General features: G+C 34.7%; 1 protein-coding gene across 12 annotated transcripts in view; it reads left to right on the top strand.

Annotated features, from left to right (window-relative positions):
* The first annotated feature begins 3,389 nt into the window (after positions 1 to 3,389).
* The window catches only part of LOC138699781 (protein FAM50 homolog), a 245,250-nt gene continuing 230,517 nt past the window's right edge, over positions 3,390 to 18,122 (top strand). For 4 of the 12 annotated variants that reach the window (XM_069826018.1, XM_069825992.1, XM_069825976.1 and 1 more), the window contains exons 1-2: positions 3,391 to 3,694; positions 15,673 to 15,875. In XM_069826018.1, coding sequence (XP_069682119.1) covers positions 15,696 to 15,875 — 180 coding nt within the window. In that variant the 5' untranslated portion in view covers positions 3,391 to 3,694; positions 15,673 to 15,695. Of the gene's footprint in view, positions 3,695 to 3,739; positions 4,580 to 7,900; positions 8,135 to 8,194; positions 8,597 to 12,100; positions 12,246 to 15,672; positions 15,876 to 18,122 lie in introns of those variants that run through there. The other 8 variants (XM_069825967.1, XM_069825932.1, XM_069825950.1 and 5 more) reach the window with 8 other exon arrangements.

Here is an 18,122-nt window from a genome sequence, read left to right as displayed (position 1 = left end):
TTGTGTCTATTGTGTTCATTTGTAACTATGCTTGCTCTGCTCGATCCATATTGTGCTGTAGAGGAGGAGGCGGCTGTGTGAAATATGAGGGTAGTATGGATGTGTGGAGGGAGATGAGTGAAATTTTGGTTAGGTTTCGAGAAAAATGCAATTTGCAGAATTAAAATTATCCGTGACTTTTCATTTTTATGTGGGGCAAGTTTATAACCATTATCTTTCTCAAAATTCATGGTTCAGTTTAGTTTCACAATTACAAACAGATTTTTGTGATGGTAGTCATTCTCGCATTTTACTTTTACTCCTGATTCAAATAATATAAGCTTCAACATATTTCATGCTAAAAAGTTGACATTTTTACAGCATATTCTGACAAGTATGGTTGACAAAACTGCTGAGACTTTTTTTGGGTAAAGTAAATATTTTCAAAATTAATATGTGAAATATTTAGTCAGACACAAAAATTGAATTGAAGATTTTTAACTCTCTGCATTCGAAATTCAAATTATGGATCTGCTGTTAAAGTATATGCATCATAGACATATGCATGTCCATTTTTTGTCAGACCAGTAACATATTTTGTGGGAATAGATATGTTTTAAAATAGGTGAAAATAAAATAATAATAAACTCTAAAGTTTTCACCTGGTACTGCTGGAACTTACGGACATTAATACTAATAACAAGAGGTTCCTGAATACAGAAATTAAGTCGCTAGCTTAAAAAATGGAGAAGGAAATTTAAATCCCTAAAAGTTCCCTTTCCATTCCCAAGCTGAGAACTATTGATTGTTGTTACAGGCAGGTGGGCTGGGAAAGGAGGATAAAATTATAATCAAAATGCAATATAAATTGTTCTGTACATTGTAGTGATTTTTTTTCAAATAGACCGTCGCCTTTTACAAGATATATATGCAATATTGTATATTATACAATAAAAAAAAATTGCGTTCAAACATTTCCACCAAAAGTGAAATGTTTTAAAAGAAATAATTCATTCTGTACTAGTAAATAGAATGGCTTGGTATAGTAGTGAACGTAGTTACCGACACAGCATTAGAGGTGGGTGGTAAAAATGCTGTTACCGTTTTGTTTACAAAAGACTACAGATGGCTCTACGGTCGTCCTGGCAGCCTATGTTGGCATTGTTTTAGCCGTTGCTTACGGGATTATACAAGCTGGCGCATAGCACGATCGAGAGTAGGTCTCTGTGAATCATGACAATTTCTGCCGCTAGGTTCGCCTCTCTGCCCTATGAAATGATGAATGGTACCATTACAAAGCATTGTGCATCGTGAAAATAGTTCGATTAATTGTGCATTACTGATTGAGTACGAATATTATAAATACGCCAAGCATATTACAGTGTTGTTTGAAGTTTGTTATGCTAAGTTATATTCGAAAATTGTCTGTGTTTTGCTATGTGAAGAACTCTGTACCAACAGGTCGTATCTTTATAGGTTAAGGTAAATGTCAAAGTTCTCTCATATAACAAGCAATGCTATGTTAAAAGTGGCGAATTGCATTTTCCGACTCTCGAATGATGTGACCCGAAATGTAAAATAATTTCATGCATTGTTTCACTTACCAAGCATTACTGATATAGGCCTAATGAAAATGTGAACGACGTGATGTAAACATTGAAGATAATGTTGTTACTGTTTTCCCTTTCTCTTTTAGAAAATACCGACAAAAGTAATGAATTATCTTCATGCTGTACTTATTAGGTAATTAATGTGTATTTGTCTGTATTTTAGACCTGTGTATTGTTACGTAATTATCAGTGAATTAGGTTAGAGAACTTAACAAGGTTAGTATGAGATTAGGTAATGCACCTCAAACTGTAACTAATAATGGCTGCTGCCGAAATAGGCTGAGGTGGTTATCGTGTGAAACAAATTATATCTGGAATATCTAGTTTTATTATATACGGATACGTAAAGTTTTTTTTTTTTTTTTTGTTTTAGCATGTGTTTGTAATTTTGTGAGGTTATGTCTAGCCTAATTTCTTTTTATTCTTGTATCATTACCAATACAATAATTTATTTTATATTCATTTCAGGTGTTACATCTATGGTGGCAACTCTACTTATGTTAGGATATGAAGTAACAGTATATATTCAACTTCATCATTTGCTAAAAATTAAAGAAAACTGTATGTGTTCGACTCATTCCATCGTCATTTCTTCTTATGTATGTGAACCACGTTCGTTCTAAAAGTGCTACAATAAATGAACACTATAGACAACGTGATGGAACAATTTACAAGTTACTGTTAAAATGCTCAACATTTTCAAGTGGTGCTATACTCATTGTTTCAAAATGTACATACATATTTTTACATTTCTATAAGAGGTGTCATAAATTATATCAGCATATTTGTAAATTCTTCAAAATTAATTCTTCTAATTAATACCATAAAGTAATGAAATAATATAGCCTAGGCCTATATGTGATTTTATACTACCGGTATTGATGTTGATCTTGGTAAATTAATCCAATTTCACAGTGTTATCTTTTGTATTGTGGTTCATAACAATTATAACAGTATGTACGTGGAAATGTTTTTAAAATAATAAATTCTAGCTCATGATTTTAAGTGGTCGTATCAATGGGAGGTTATATTGGAAAGATGATCACAAATGGATAATTTACTGCAAGAAACAAGAACTGAATATAAGTGAGTGTTCCGTTGAAAGTGAAAGTGAAAATTTCGTTTTGCAAGAGCTAAGTAGGCGTACACGCACTAAAATACTACAGCGTTTACTATTACTATGCTCAATAGATTAATCAGTAGGCCTATAGAAATGTTTTCACCACTGCAAGAAAAAATCGCGCAATAATTATACTTCTCAGTTATTGTGACGTCCGTATTTTTTTTTTAAAGAGAGGGAAAAGTTAGGCCTTCTTGCAAATGCGTAATTATGAATTCAAGGAAATTAAAGATAATGCAGTACCTTAGTTACAATATCTTATTTAATAATATTAATAATATTAGGTGAAAAGGGTAGACTATAGTGCGTATATGTAAGATGTCAAGTTAATTTATTTCCGGAAATGTTTGGTGTATGAACTGAAGTACAGAGCAGACAGTCCCTCTGTTTATATGTAATATGTTTTAATATCAAGAATGACAGCCTTTTATTGTAATATAATTGAGGAGTAGAAGTTTGCAAATTACGTCTATTGTCCATAAAATATTGTACGAAGCATTTAATAAGCAATGGTGAGTCCTTTAAATGTCCCAAATGTCAATGTCTTTTAAGTGTTCTGCTATGAATATATAGGGCAGAACAGCGCTCCGAGCGGCGGAATTGGCATTACGAGGGAACCACTTCAGACTCGTTTTTCAAGCTCTATGCGCCAGCTTGTATAATCTCGTAAGCAACGGTTTTAGCATTGAGCTGCATATCTATCTGTTATTTGTCTATGGTTACGAACTACAAGCTAGTGGCAAATACCGTCCACAACGAATACCAACTTCCTTTGATGTACCGACAAGCGACGGATCACTTCTGAAGGCAAACCAAACGATCGGTTTGCCTTTGTTGCGACGTACACACGTACCGATTTCAATCAACGAACGCAATCGTTTGTCGTTCGTTCGTTGTTCGTTCGCTTAGTGTGTATGCACCTTATCATGATATCGAACAGTGTGTGGGTATTGGACTGTAATTGTGTATGAAGTATACGTTGTGGGTATGTTATTGTATGTTTATATATTTCGTATGTTCTAAGATGTTTAACTGTGAACTTTTTGGTGTGATGTGTAGAATTTCCGTATCTGTTTCTATATTATTGTAATCATTATTATTGTTGATAATATGTTCTGTGTAATTTGATGTGATGTAGGGTTTGGTTATTATCTTTAATATGTTCATTACATCTTGTTTGAAAGGATCTTCCTGTCTGTCCTATGTAAAATTGTGGGCAACTATTGCATTTTAGTTTGTAAACGCCAGTTGAATTATATGTATTTGAATGTTTGGTATGATTATTTAGATATTTCTGTGTTGTGTTATTTGTTTTGTATGCTATTTGTGTTTTAGTTTTCTGAATGAAGTTGCAATTTTGTAAGTATTGGTATTGTTATATGTTAATATTATGTATTTATTCTCACGTGGTGTTTGTGTTGGTTTGTTCTATTTTTGTTTTGCCTTTTTTATTAGTGTGTCTATCATGTTAGGGTTATATCCATTGTCTTGTGCTATATATTTTATTGTGTTTAGTTCTTCAGTGTAGTTGTCATTATTCATTGGCATGTTAATTAATCTGTGTGTCATTGTGCGGAAAGCTGCATGTTTATGTTGTATGGGATTGTTTGATGAATTGTGTATGTGTGTTGTGGTGGGTTTCCTGTATATTTTGAATTCGTGTCTGTTATTTGTTTTGGTTATGGTGATGTCTAAGAAGTTTATAGCTTGGTTATGTTCTGTTTCTATTGTATACTTTAATTTGGGATGTATTTTGTTGAGTTGTTGATGTAGGTTCTCAAATAGAGACCTGACCGGGAATCGAACCTGGGCCACCTGCATGACAGTCTGAAGTTCTGACCATTCAGCCACCGGAGAGGTAGATTATTGGGTTAGTTGAGAGGTTATCTACCTAAGTGAGATGAGGTCGAGGATCTTAAATCATAGAACTCTTTTCACATATTTCTCGGCCTCATGTCACTTAGATATCCCCTCAACTAATCTACTAACCTTGTCACATTACTTACGGCTTTTAAGGAACCAGCAGGTTTATTGCCGCCCTCACATAAGCCCACCATCAGTCCCTATCCTGTGCAAGATTAATTCAGTCCCTTCATCATTTTCCACTTCCTTCAAATCCATTTTAATATTATCCTCCTATAACCTTATCACATACCTTGCAAAAGACTGACAGTCCCTTGCTAATTATTATCAGTAGGCCTAATACATTAATGTTTGTGGAAATTGCAACACCAAGCAGGATACATGTGACTGAAATGAAATTGATACCACACATTAGGTACAGCTGTCAAAAAAAAAAAAGTGGCCGCACTCGTGAACAGCGAATGTTTTCAAAGTCCACTTCGGGTCACAGCGATGTTACACGATGCATGTGCTTGTACAAGCAGTTCCGGAACTATGAAAGTGTTCCATATCTGCTCCTCGCAGACCAGCGGTAAAGTGCTTGTTTAATGATTCAAAGGTTCTGGGTTTGGGCCTTCTTCAAGTTTTCATTTTATTTTTTAATCGTTCTTTAGCGATGTAAATGATATTCAAATTATCATTTATATCCAGTTATCGTTCTTGATGGATATCACGTTATTTATATTTTGTTATCGTTCTTTAGAGATATGAATAAAATTCAAGTCATCATTTGTATTCTGTTATCGTTTTATAATGATATGAATAATAATTATTACTATTGTAGCTACAGTATCTCTAATGGGGGTTAGCCCTATTTTACATATGTATGTTAGGGCTATAGTTTTATACACAAAAAAGGTAAGCATAAAGAGAAATGGAAAAGAAAATTAAATTAGCTTACGCGATGTAAACAAAACATAAACAATCCGTAAATTAGGCATTGCGATTGCAAAACAAATATCAGTTATCAATTTGAAACATACAAAAACATTAACAACACACATACGTAACACTTCTATAACACAAATATGCAGCTTTCCGTACCATACATCATAAATTAATACACAATAGTCACACAAACACAATCAAACTATAATTACGACATTGCGACGACATCAAGCATCCCATAACTGACTCACATACATAACAAATCAAGCATCCGTTGTAACACATACACTTCAACATAGTAACCACACTTTTAAAAGTTACAAATTTGGCTCCAAGAAGAATAAATAGGACACTGTTACTAATTATTATTCTTGTACAATTTCTTAAATACATCTGTAATAAATCTGTGAAATTCCGATATGAATAATATTCACGTTTTTTATATTGTTATCGTTCTTTAGCGATATAAATAATATTCAAGTTATTTATATTGTTTTCCTTCATTAGCATTATAAAATAATATTCACGTTATTTATATTGTTATTGTTCTTTCGCAATATAAATAATCTGTATTTTATGTAAGTAATTATTATAACACAAATAAACATCTTTCTTTGTAAAATAGGTTATTTTATTTAGATAATTAAATACGTATTATATAATATCTTATATTAATTAAACAAACCGATATTTATCATTTATATTGTGTTATCGTTCTTTAGTGATACTGTATAAATAATATTCAAGTTATTTATATTGTAATCGTTCTTTAGCGATATAAATAACATAAATTTAATGTTAGGTTTGGAAAAATCCAGTTGCATAATACTGCTATTAGTTTTTCTTTTTGTATTATTACATTATACTATCTTGAACAACAATAAAATGAAAAGGAGTAACGAGGAATTGAACCTGAGACGTTGACATCTAAATTCCGATGTTCGTCCGCTGAGCTACGAGGGCAAAAGTGTGGAAACATTTTCGAAAAATTGGCCCAATCACACTCTAAGATTTTCTGATGATTCGTAGAAGCTAGTCCAGGATGCGGGGGGCAAAGGCTAATTGAAATTTCCCGATCTCTGATAGGGTCAAACATCCTGATAGAATTAATATTTAACCCTTGCCGTGACTTTCGGTGAAGTCCGGAGGGCCCAATTAGTCAAATCCACTCTCCTCATCTCCACGCTTGGGCCTCCTGGAATTTAATGAGATGCGAAAGAGATAGTGGTGTGTGGAAAGCAACGGGATGTTACCGCATTTAGGCCTATCCTTCCCAAGAAAAACTGCAAACATGAACGAAGGAAGCTTTTAATAGAAGAAGAAGGATCTTCTGCGGACCTCTGGAAAAAGAACTAAGGAAGAGACTAGTGAAGTGCTTTGTGTGGAGTGTTGCATTGTATGGGGAAGGAACATGGACATTACGACGAAATGAAGAGAAACGAATTGAAGCATTTGAAATGTGGATGTGGAGTAGAACGGTGCGTGTGAAGTGGACAGATAGAATAAGAAATAAAATTGTGTTTGAAAAAGTGAGTGAAGAAAGAATGATGCTGAAACTGATTAGAAAGATAAAAAGTAATTGGTTGGGTCTCTGGTTGAAAAGAATAATAGACGACATTAGGATATGTGGATCATATGTGGAGACTAAGAGGTAGGCAGAAAATAGGAAAGATTGGAGATTGCTGGGTTTGCAATGAAAGACCTGCCCATGGACAGAACACTTATGTATGTATGTTCAGAATGCCTGAAATATCGTGTCTAAAAACAGTCGCTATTTGCAAAGACTAGTCAATTCCATGCCCACTCGACTGCAAGATGATAGAGGAAGATAGACTAAATATTGAATTGTGGCTTTTTGTTTTGTTTTTTGAACACTTAATTGTTTGAATGTTTTAAGGCCGATGCCAGTAAATTTGTTTTGTTTATGCCACGAAAGATATTTTTATTGAGAATAAAATCTTTTTTCTTTCCATTTGCAGCCACAATATCATAATGATAAAGTCATGGCATAATATATTAATGAACCTGATGTTAATTACTAAAATAATCGTAAAAGAGAAAGGAGCCATTATGTATAGTTTGTCTCTCTCAAAAACATAACAAAAAAGAACATAAAAAGCACGTGGTTGTAGTCGAACGCAGGACCTCATGAATAAGAGGCCTGAACGCTACCATTATGCTATCGATAACACACAGAATACTTCAGTTATAACTGTAGATATCAGGCAACGTGGTCCAACAACATGTAACATCGCCTGTCTCCGAATTGTAGCGAAGATACCCGAAGGGAACTTTGTTTCAGGAGAGCGGCCACTTTTTCTTTTGACAGCTGTACATGACAATACACAAATGATTAGAATTACAAAACTCTAGTACCTGACCTGTGACCATGAGATTTCAGTATGGTGTGAAGCCTCCATGCACTGCAGTCAGAGCCTCTAAGCGTTGTGGCATGGAATCGAAGAGGGCCTGGAGATGTTCCTGGGGAATCTCCCTTCTCGCAGTTGTATGCGAGTCCACAAAGCATCAAGAGTGGGTGCTGGAGGATCATGACGAACAAGTTGCTGACCAACCATATCTCAGACATGTTCGATGGGTGACATGTCTGGAGAATATGCAGGCCAGGGAAGCAGTGGTACCTATCATTCTTCAAAGAAGGTTTGCACAATCGTCTAACACATATGTGGCCATCATCGTAAGACAAGTTGAAGCAGGACTTGTCCGAAAACACTGCATTTTGTCACTCAGCATGCCAGTGATGACGTTCACATGCCCATTGCAGTCTGAGGCATTGGTGGTTTCTGGACAATGGAAGCCAACCCAATGGCATGTGAGCCACTAGTTCAGCTTTCAAAAGATGGTGATGAACCGTTGATGCAGACAGGTCCACACCTGTTGCAGTATTTCAGCTCAACACTGTGGATGAAGCTGTACAGTCCGTCACAGTCATGCGGACAAGATGGCGGTCATCCCATGCTGTGGTGGTATTATGTGGTCCAGTACCCGCTCGTCTCTGCATACGATGCTCTTCTATCCACTGGTTCCACACACGCATCACTATCATAGCAGCATGCCCTGTACGAACCGAAATGTCAAGGTATGACAAATCTGCTTCCCGGAGACCAACCATTCTGTCCCATTCGAACTCACTCACGTGCTGATATTGCACCCTTCCACGTCGACGATGCATACCTGCACTATCTTTCACATTTCCATTTTGTTTGGAAGGTCTTCACTGAATGAGCCAGGGATAGCACTGACCTTGGTGGTGACACAAGAGACGTCACTGTTGGGCCTATGTGTACACCATCTCTCAGGAAACGTAATAAGTTATTGGTGGTACACTGTTCTACACATCTCCCGAGTATGGAGTCGTTCGGGCCATTCTTTCTGGATGTTACACTTTTCACAAACAGTAGTGTAATAATAATAATAATAATAATAATAATAATACTGCTGTTCCGTTCTTTCAGAGCCAGCCAATAGCAGCAGCATCATCATCATCATTATCATCATCATCGTTCGCTGAGCAGTTGAATAACTTACATTGAAAAGGAAATCATTTTGGAAACAGATTAGGACATCAGTTTTAACTTGCACAATACATACTTCAAATGCATAGAACACACAAATGAAATGATTGGTAATTCTCTAGACGAAGTGAACCATCGCTGCCCATTCCTCCACCACAAGAATTATTCGAGTGATTGGGAAAAGGGAGGTTTTAGGGTTGGGAGGAGAGCCATCTGAGATCTAAAATTTTTACGTGATCACGGGATGCTGAAAAGAGAGGCAATTTGTCAAGGTTCTGTCTGAAATTTATCCACCAATATAACGTGTTTACCAGTGTATAGACCTTGCAGAAGGCAGTAATTAAAGAAAGCATTGTGCGTCGTTTGGTTCATTTCTTATAGAGGATTATGATAGTAGGTATCTGCATTTGTGTGCAATGTACATTTAAGTTATAAACAAACCTGCTAAGCCTTAGGAAATTAGTATGCTTACAGCAACTGGCATAACTCAGAGGTAAGGAGCTGGTATTCTGATTCGAGACTGTGCTCAGCCATGAAAGGTTCGAATCTCGCTTGAGCAGAATATCTGGTTAGGTAAATAATTATGATCTCTGCGAGTGTTATCGTAAATGATTAGTTAAGAGCTTACTGCTGAAACTCAATATCTGTTGCTGTTACCATTTCCCCTACACTCACTAGTAATGTGCATTCGACACCTTGTAAAATAACAGAGAAGCAGCAGATATTAAGTCTTTTCCTCAAATTATTTTCCCTGGACCAATAACACACAGTCAGAGTGGCCATAATTATTTACCACTTTGCAAAGATTGTCTCTGGTTTCTTTTTCTCCAAAGGGTTTCCCACCTGTAAGGCGAATACTAGGTAATTCATGGTGAATCCTCTTTTTCATTTTGCCAAAATACTATCTATAATCAATTTCACCAACCCTAGATAACCTTGCATTGATACAGTGATTGAAAATTGATATGTTTACAGTAAAAATTATTATTGGAACAACTTCCCCATCAATTTCATCCTCATATGGAACCACTGACTCTTGTTTGCTATTATTAGAGTAAGTGACGCAGAATGTTAAAATGCAAATAAGAGAATGTCTACTTTCGGTATATGGTAAACAAATAATGAAACCATCTAAAACTCTAGCCTGAGCAAATAAAACAATATAAGTAGAACTAATTTGGGTTATGCTACTTTTACCTTCACTGCAAATTTAGTGGTACGGTAGAATGGTTAATAGAGGGAAATGCATTTCTGCACTTATCTATCCCTCATCTAAACCACCTTAACTTTCTTACAGTCCTCTACCTCCTGTATACTTTGGTCCAGGGTAAATACTCGTCCAAATTCACATGTAATGTTGTTATACTTTTGGTCCAGGCAAAAATACTCTTTTTTTATTCACATGCAGTTTTACGGTGTACCATGTTTGAAATGAAGGATAAGAAATTGAATGAAATTCACATTGACTCTGCTAGTAGACGACTTTTTACTACATTGCAGTGTTGATGGCCATTATATATATATATCTCGCAGAGAGGGAGGTCCTACAAGTACTACCGTGCATTCAACACATCGACCTTTTCAATATTCCTTTCGTTAGCTATGGAGCAAGATCAACCATCAACAAGCAAATGTATAGGCTATTTCCTCACAAAATAAATTATGCCCTCTTCATAAATTCTAAACATTAATACCAGTGATAGACTACAGTCTCTACTAGAGATTATCGACCTAATCGCAATCTCGGTTGTCGTGTGTACACTAGGGTGTATCGAAAAAATTAAATTTCGAATTTAAAAAACATGTGCAGAAAAGTTGTCATTATATCTAACAATTATGCACAAAAAAAAATTAGAGCTCTAGATTAAATTTTCACCAAGGCGCAAAGCCTTTCAAGCTTTGTAGAAATCATGAAAAATTTGAAAAAATTACAATCTGTAATACTGAATTTTAAGAACGTTCAGATGTTATAAATGTTTGCATAGATGACTGAACAGACACTTCCAAACTGGCAACGCAGTATACTTCAAATCATGATGTGTACTGTGTAGAGGGAGGGAGCAGATGATGATGATAAGGGGTGGATATTGCTTCTGCTTTCTGTAACAGATTCCCTGTTTCCTGTTCGTTAGTTTCTCTCGAGCCTTTGCATGTAGTGCGTTGTATGAGTGTTTTAAGATTCACGGAAACACGCTTCGATCCCTGTCACTTCCATGAGAACAATAACAGATATGATATTAAATTATTGTAATAAAGTTAAGAATTTATTAAAAACAAGGAAAAAGTGGAAAATCTAATGAATCTAAACTGGACTGTATGAGATGTAACATTTGATATTGCAACATGCAAATGCCTTGACTTTACATCTTGATTACACAACTTTTAACACTGTATCACTTCGAAATATGTATGGTAAAACTTTCCTGTGTTAAATTTCAACGTACCTCATTTACACGTTTCGACCTATTTATGGGTCATCTTCAGAACTGGTCGTTGTTGGTCTTGGCGTCACTTGTTCTGTTTCCGGTGAGGGTGTGTTCCTGTGGTATAGTGTAGAGTCGAAGAGTGTGTGTGTTTTGAAGTTGAGTTGTAAGTTGAGTTGTGTGTTGAGAATTTCGTTGGGGTGTGTTTTTGTGTGTCTGTATATTTCATATTATTCTAATTTGTTTAGTTTCTGGCTTTTTGGTTGGATGTGTAGTATTTCCATGTCTGTGTTGATGTCTCTGTGGGTGTGGTTAGCGTTTTTGATGTAATATTGTGATTTGTAATATTGTTTTACTCTTAAAACTAAAGAAAAAGGTATTTTACTACAACTTCAAATTAGTATAACTCTGAAAATATTGAGATTAGAACACATGTTTATATGACATTTTTTGCTCAGAATGTCTTCAGAAATAAGCTCCGTAAGTGACGATAAATCCTCGTGAATCACCCTGTTTATATAGTATATATATGATAAATGTATGACCAACTGAAATTATATTTGAAACAATACATGTGAAGTTGATATGTAACAGTGAAAATGTCTGGAATTATCATGTTAATTGCATCAATCCATATAATAACAGACTGTGAGGAACGTGAAACTACATTTCAACTTATAATCATCATCATCATCTTCATCACGGCATAAGCCTTGTGGCTCGTTCCGTCTTCAAGAAAACTGATCCGACCATCTCATCCGTGGCCTGCCGACATTTCTTCTACCTACAGGTTTATATTTATTTATTATTTGTGGTATACGATCTTCATCCATTCTTTATATATGATCTTGCCATCTTTGTCTGTATTCAATGATTGTTTCATTTAGACTCTGAATTTCCAATTCTTTTCTAATATCTTCATTTCTCTTTTTGTCTATGAGTCTATAACCTGCCACCTGTCTCAAAAATTTCATCTCAGCAGCCTCTATTTTCTTCTGTTGTGAGATAGTCAAGACCCAACTTTCACACCCATAAAGCAAGGTTGGGATCGCCATTACTTTGTAAAGTTTTAACAGTGTTGCCCTATTACAATTTTTAAAAGTTCTTTTTATTGTACCACATAGTGTTTGGAATTTGTTTAATTTATTTTGCACATCTCTATTGCCGGTATATGACACAATGTAACCAAGATAATTAAAATCACTTTGTTGTTGGATGGGTTTATTATTTATGCAAATTTTTGCTCTTAACAGATCTCTTCCTTTAAGAGCCATTATTTTCGTTTTTTCATATGAGATTTGAAGATTATATTCACTTGTAATATTATTTAATTCATGTATGGCTCTTTGTAAATTATCTTCCGAATCTGCAATTAAGATCTGGTCGTCAGCAAACAACAGTGTATCAATGTTTCTCCCTTTTATTTTAAAATGTGTTTTAAGCATAGTCTGCCATCGTACAACTGCGTCATTAATATATATATATTAAATAGGGTAGGCGATAATGGACACCCCTGTCGTACTCCTAAATTAATCTCTATTAAATTATCCTCTTCTATGGATTTCTCCAATTTAAACTTTGTATTTGTATACATACTTTGTATTACTCTTATAAGATGTTGAGGAAAACCGTTTTTAATCATTATTTCCCATAGCAAATTTCTTTTAACTTTATCAAAAGCTTTTACATAATCTATAAAAGCTATTAGAGTTGGTAGGTTATATTCTCGTCGTTTCTCCATAAGTTGTGTTATCGTGAAGATACAGTCATTGCAGGAACGTCCTTTTCTAAATCCATTTTGTGAATCATGCAGTATAGTTTCTGAGATTGGAGCAATTCTTTGTGTTATAATTTTTGCATAAATCTTATAACCTGAGTTCAAAAGATTGATTCCTCTATAATTATCACATTTAGTTCGATCTCCCTTTTTAAAAATCGGGCATATCAATGCAATATTCCATTCTTCTGGTAAATGTCCATTTTTCCAACACATATTAATAATGTTCAAAAGCCTCGTTTGGAATTTAATCGACGCATATTTAAATAGTTCCATATTCAAACCGTCAGTTCCTGGACTTCTTTTGTTTTTGAAGTTTTCTAAAGTTTCTCTTAGTTCATCCATACTTATTAAATCTACATTTTCATTAACATTTGTTATTACTAATTTATCTCCTTCTGGATCAGTCCATAATTTCTTATAATATTTGTTCCATTCTTCATTCTTAATTGGATTATGCTGTAGTCTATCTTTCTCATTCTCATTCAACTGTTTTAGAACTTTATATACTTTCTCTTGTCGTCCGTGTAGGTCGTGTTGTAAGTCATTCACATATTTATCCCAACTTTGTCGCTTTATTTTCCTCACTTCGCGTTTCACTGCAGCATTTAACCTCTTATATTCTGTTCGGTTCTCTGTTGTTTGATTACTTAGGAACTGTAAATATGCTTTTTTCTTTTCATTTATTATGTTCGCAATTTCTTCATTCCAAACTTTGAGTCCTCTATTTTTATATTTTTTTGTCCTCTTACCCAATACTTCTGATGCAGCCTTTATAGTTATACGTTTAATTTCTTCCCATTCTGAATTTATATTATTACTTATTGGTCTTTCATCTATATATTGATTAAGTCGCTTCTGATACAGTTGTAGTATACTTTCTTCTTGTAGGAGATGAACTTTAAAAGTTTGTTTTGGTTCATTTATGTTTCTTTTAATTTGTTTCCATCTAGATGGTATTGATATTCTTGATATTAATAGAAAATGATCTGTACCCACATCATATCCTCTGTACACTCGTGTGTCTTCTACCAGTTTTGATACTTTTTCATTTACGATCACGTAATCTATGATTGTACGGCTACCTCTAGCACTCCAAGTATATTTATGTATATCTTTATGGCGGAAGAATGTATTTGTGATTTTCAGTGTGTTATATAATGCAAAATTTCTTAAGATATTTCCATTGATATTGATTGTGGGTTCTCCATTTGTTCCTATAATTTTTCCAATTGGTATATTTCCTATTCTGGCGTTTAAGTCTCCTGCTATAATTATATAGTCATTTTTATTTGTTTTATCCAATATAGTTTGTAGCTGATCGTAAAATTCGTTTGTATCTTCCAATCTCCCTTCCTCTGGAGCATAGCATCCTATTATTGTCATTGGTCCTCTAGGTGTTTTATATCTCAGTTTCATTAAGCGTTCATTAATAAATTCATAGTTCTGTATTTTTGTTTTCCATTTTTTCTTCAATAGTATTGCTATTCCTGCCGACGCTCTCTTATTTTGTGGGACTCCACTATATAACATTATATAATCTTCCAACTCTACAGATCCCTTTAATTTCTTTTTTGTTTCTGGGATTATTGCTATATCAATATCTGCTTGTTTAAGTTCTTTCTGTAATTCTTCTTCTTTGTGACATATACCTCTTACATTCCAAACACCTAATTTCAATTCTTCCGATATTCCATGTCTTTTGTCCTTTTTCTGAGCTTGGTTCGTCATAATGTTTATCCGGCCATTTCTGTTTCCTTGAAGAGACTGAGTAGAATTAACTGTCCTCTGGACACGTTATCAGCGTGAAGCAGAGTAAGACTGTTGCTGGGATTGCCAGCTCATAGACTAACAGTCACGTCTATCATATGTATCATCCCCATATGAAGGGCTGCCTCTTCCGCCGCTGTGAATGTCGCCGTTGAGGTCTTCACCCATTAACCCCGGGCATGGGACCTCCATATTTATGTCCCCTGGAGATAGGGTGTTCCAGTATTTAAGCCCCCAGAAACAGGGCTCCTTGTTGGTCCACGGGTCCTTATTACCGTAGTTATTCGGACCACCCCACCATATTTAGTGGGATCCCCCATCCGCCACCAAGGGGACGCGCCCGATAGGGGTTACAAGGTCCCCCACGGGTTCAACTTATAAATGCTGTCATATTTATTCAATTTTGTAACAAAAGACAATGTTGCATTGTCAGTTAAGTCTCTACACAGTCATTGTATTTCATGCTAGCAGAAGGGCCTCAGACTATTGTCGAAACCTAAGCCATTTCAGCATAGTAGATTTGAATATTCATGTTATTACTTTCTATCTAATGTGTGTGTTATAAAAGACCTACATTCTATTAATAAAGTAAGGGGTTTATTTAAATTTTGTCTCTTTATTAATTATTTTAAGACACAGTTCCTTAATAAGTTATTTGTCAAATTTTCAGATATTAGTTAATTGCACTACAAAATGGCACACTACAAGGGCGCGGCCAGTGAGGCTGGTCGTGCAATGCATTTGATGAAGAAGAGAGAAAAGGCTCAGCAAGAGATAGAATTACGAAAAAAGAAGATTGAAGAAGATCTAAAAATATCAAATATTGAGAACAAATTCGCAGCCCATTATGATGCTGTGGAGCAGCAACTTAAGGTAATGCTTTGTACCAAATTGCATTAACAAAAATATTGCAATGTTCTTTGTGAGTTTTAGCAGACGTTTCTCATTTATAATACCTACAACGTACAAAAGAGTGTGATAATCTTGACTATCTCATTTATTTAGTTGTTGAACATGTTGTTTAGTCAACTGTCAGAGACAGGTTTGAACCTCATAAGTGACACCAATAAGGCATCACTCATAAGGCAATTAAGCTAGGAGGTAATGGGGTAGGATGACCAGTCCTTTTCCCCCTCCATTGCATACATTGCTGACCAGTAACATTTTACACTAATCAGACTTCAGATGTTGGACAGACATATACACACAATGGGCAAAAAAAAAAAAAAAAGCATAAAATTATAATTACTCTATTTCCGGAAGTACATAACATTAATTTATAATGAATACACTGTTGGAAAGAGTAGACTTTAAAGATGAGCAGGACTTTTTATTGTGTTTTTTATGCTCAATTAAAAGCTTACGGAGGTCAATACACAATGATACGAAAAATGTGGTTTTTGAAGACAATTTATTACTTCAAAATACAGAAACTGAATGTTGGTAAAATTAATAATAATTAATGATCTTTCAAATAACCAAAATGAAAAATGATGCTCTATGTGACCGTCATTTGCCCACACAACCATTTGTAGGCATCTTCTCCATTGTCCAATAGCATTGGATATGTTTTTGATCAAGCCAGTCTCAACATTCAAGAAGGCGTTGTCTTAAATGTTTAATATTACGAATTCTTGTTTTATAGTAAATTGCTTTTTGTAGTTGACTCCATACAAAATAGTCCATAGGATTAAGTTTTCATTTCAAACTCCAAACTCCAGCAGAAACCATCAGAGAACCAGAGAAATGCAATCTTTCTCGCAATAATCTCTCATGAGGAATGTCATGTCCGTATCTTGTTAATCAATCATTGTGCACTTGAAACAGACTATTCTCACTGAGAGTAGTTCCTTACAATTTGACGGGCAGATAAATTATCATATTTTTGCAAATCTTTAATGAAAATCTTGTCTTCATTCATTAAGCGATCCATTATTCACAAAATGAGAACTCAAAATGGAAGAAAACAAATGATTATAGCACAACAAACGGCTTGGCCTGCTGAACTCATAAGACCGTAATGTTTAGTTCGGCATAAACAATCGATTTTACATTGCCTTACAAAAAATAAAAAAATAATGTTTAATATTTGGTAAAAAATTAAATATTACAGTACTTTCCCAGTCTGCAAAGACTGTGAAATTTGTCTGTAAAATAAACTTTCAAGTGAAATTATTAGCTACTGGAATATAACCATTTAATTTTTTTGGGGGTGGCCCACTGTGTATACAGAGTGGAAGTGAAATAGCCTTGCAGCATTGCAGAGCAAATTGTTCATATTGAGTATAACAAAAAAAAAGTCTAATAACGAATCAGTGGGAAGTTTATAGTTTTCGAAAAACAAAATGGTTTTTCCTAAAACTTTAACATCGCCATCGTGGATAATTACTATGCATAGGATCTTGAATTCTCTCAATAGCAATAGCGTCCTTTGGACGGTTTCCATGTAAATTAAAAAAGTATTGCAAATTTGTTGCCTGACTAACAAAATTAGATATGGCAACCCTGATTAGCTGTTCTCGTTCAATATGAGTAGGGGATAATTGGTAGCCAAGGTTGTCTTGTCCCAGTGCTGTTCTACACATGTATGCAGAAAGGTGTCCGGTGGGATTGTAGATAGTAAACTCAATGATTTTGAAAGTGTTAGTTGAAGATATCAAATGTACATGTCAAAATATTGTAAATAGTAAAATCATTTTTTGTGAAAATGCTACTTAAAATATTGTAAATAGTAAAGGCAGTGTTTCTGAAAATGCTAGTGTAAATAATAAAGTCAATGTCATGGAAGTGCTAGTTAAAAGTACTACATTTTCATGGAGTATTCAGATCGATTTGAATGCAGTTTCCGTATTGAATACGAGGTCCCCGATCCCTATTTTCATGCAATTTTCGATACATATTGAAAACAATCTGAATACTGAGGTTAACAAATACAAAAGCTGAAATTTCGAAAGTGTTGTCATCGACATGTTAATATATTGGTCACTCTGTAGGCCTTAACTATAAACATTGTTGAGTTTTCTCAATAAGGCACGTGAAAACTTAATATTGTGGCTGTTAATGAAGAATGGTAATAATGGCTTTTAGGAAAACACAAAATATTATATGTTACAACATGCC

Source organism: Periplaneta americana, chromosome 1, assembly GCF_040183065.1.
Source record: "Periplaneta americana isolate PAMFEO1 chromosome 1, P.americana_PAMFEO1_priV1, whole genome shotgun sequence".
Lineage (NCBI taxonomy): Eukaryota > Metazoa > Arthropoda > Insecta > Blattodea > Blattidae > Periplaneta > Periplaneta americana.
Note: the sequence above shows the minus strand (reverse complement) of the source record. Positions and strands in the feature narration are given on the sequence as shown.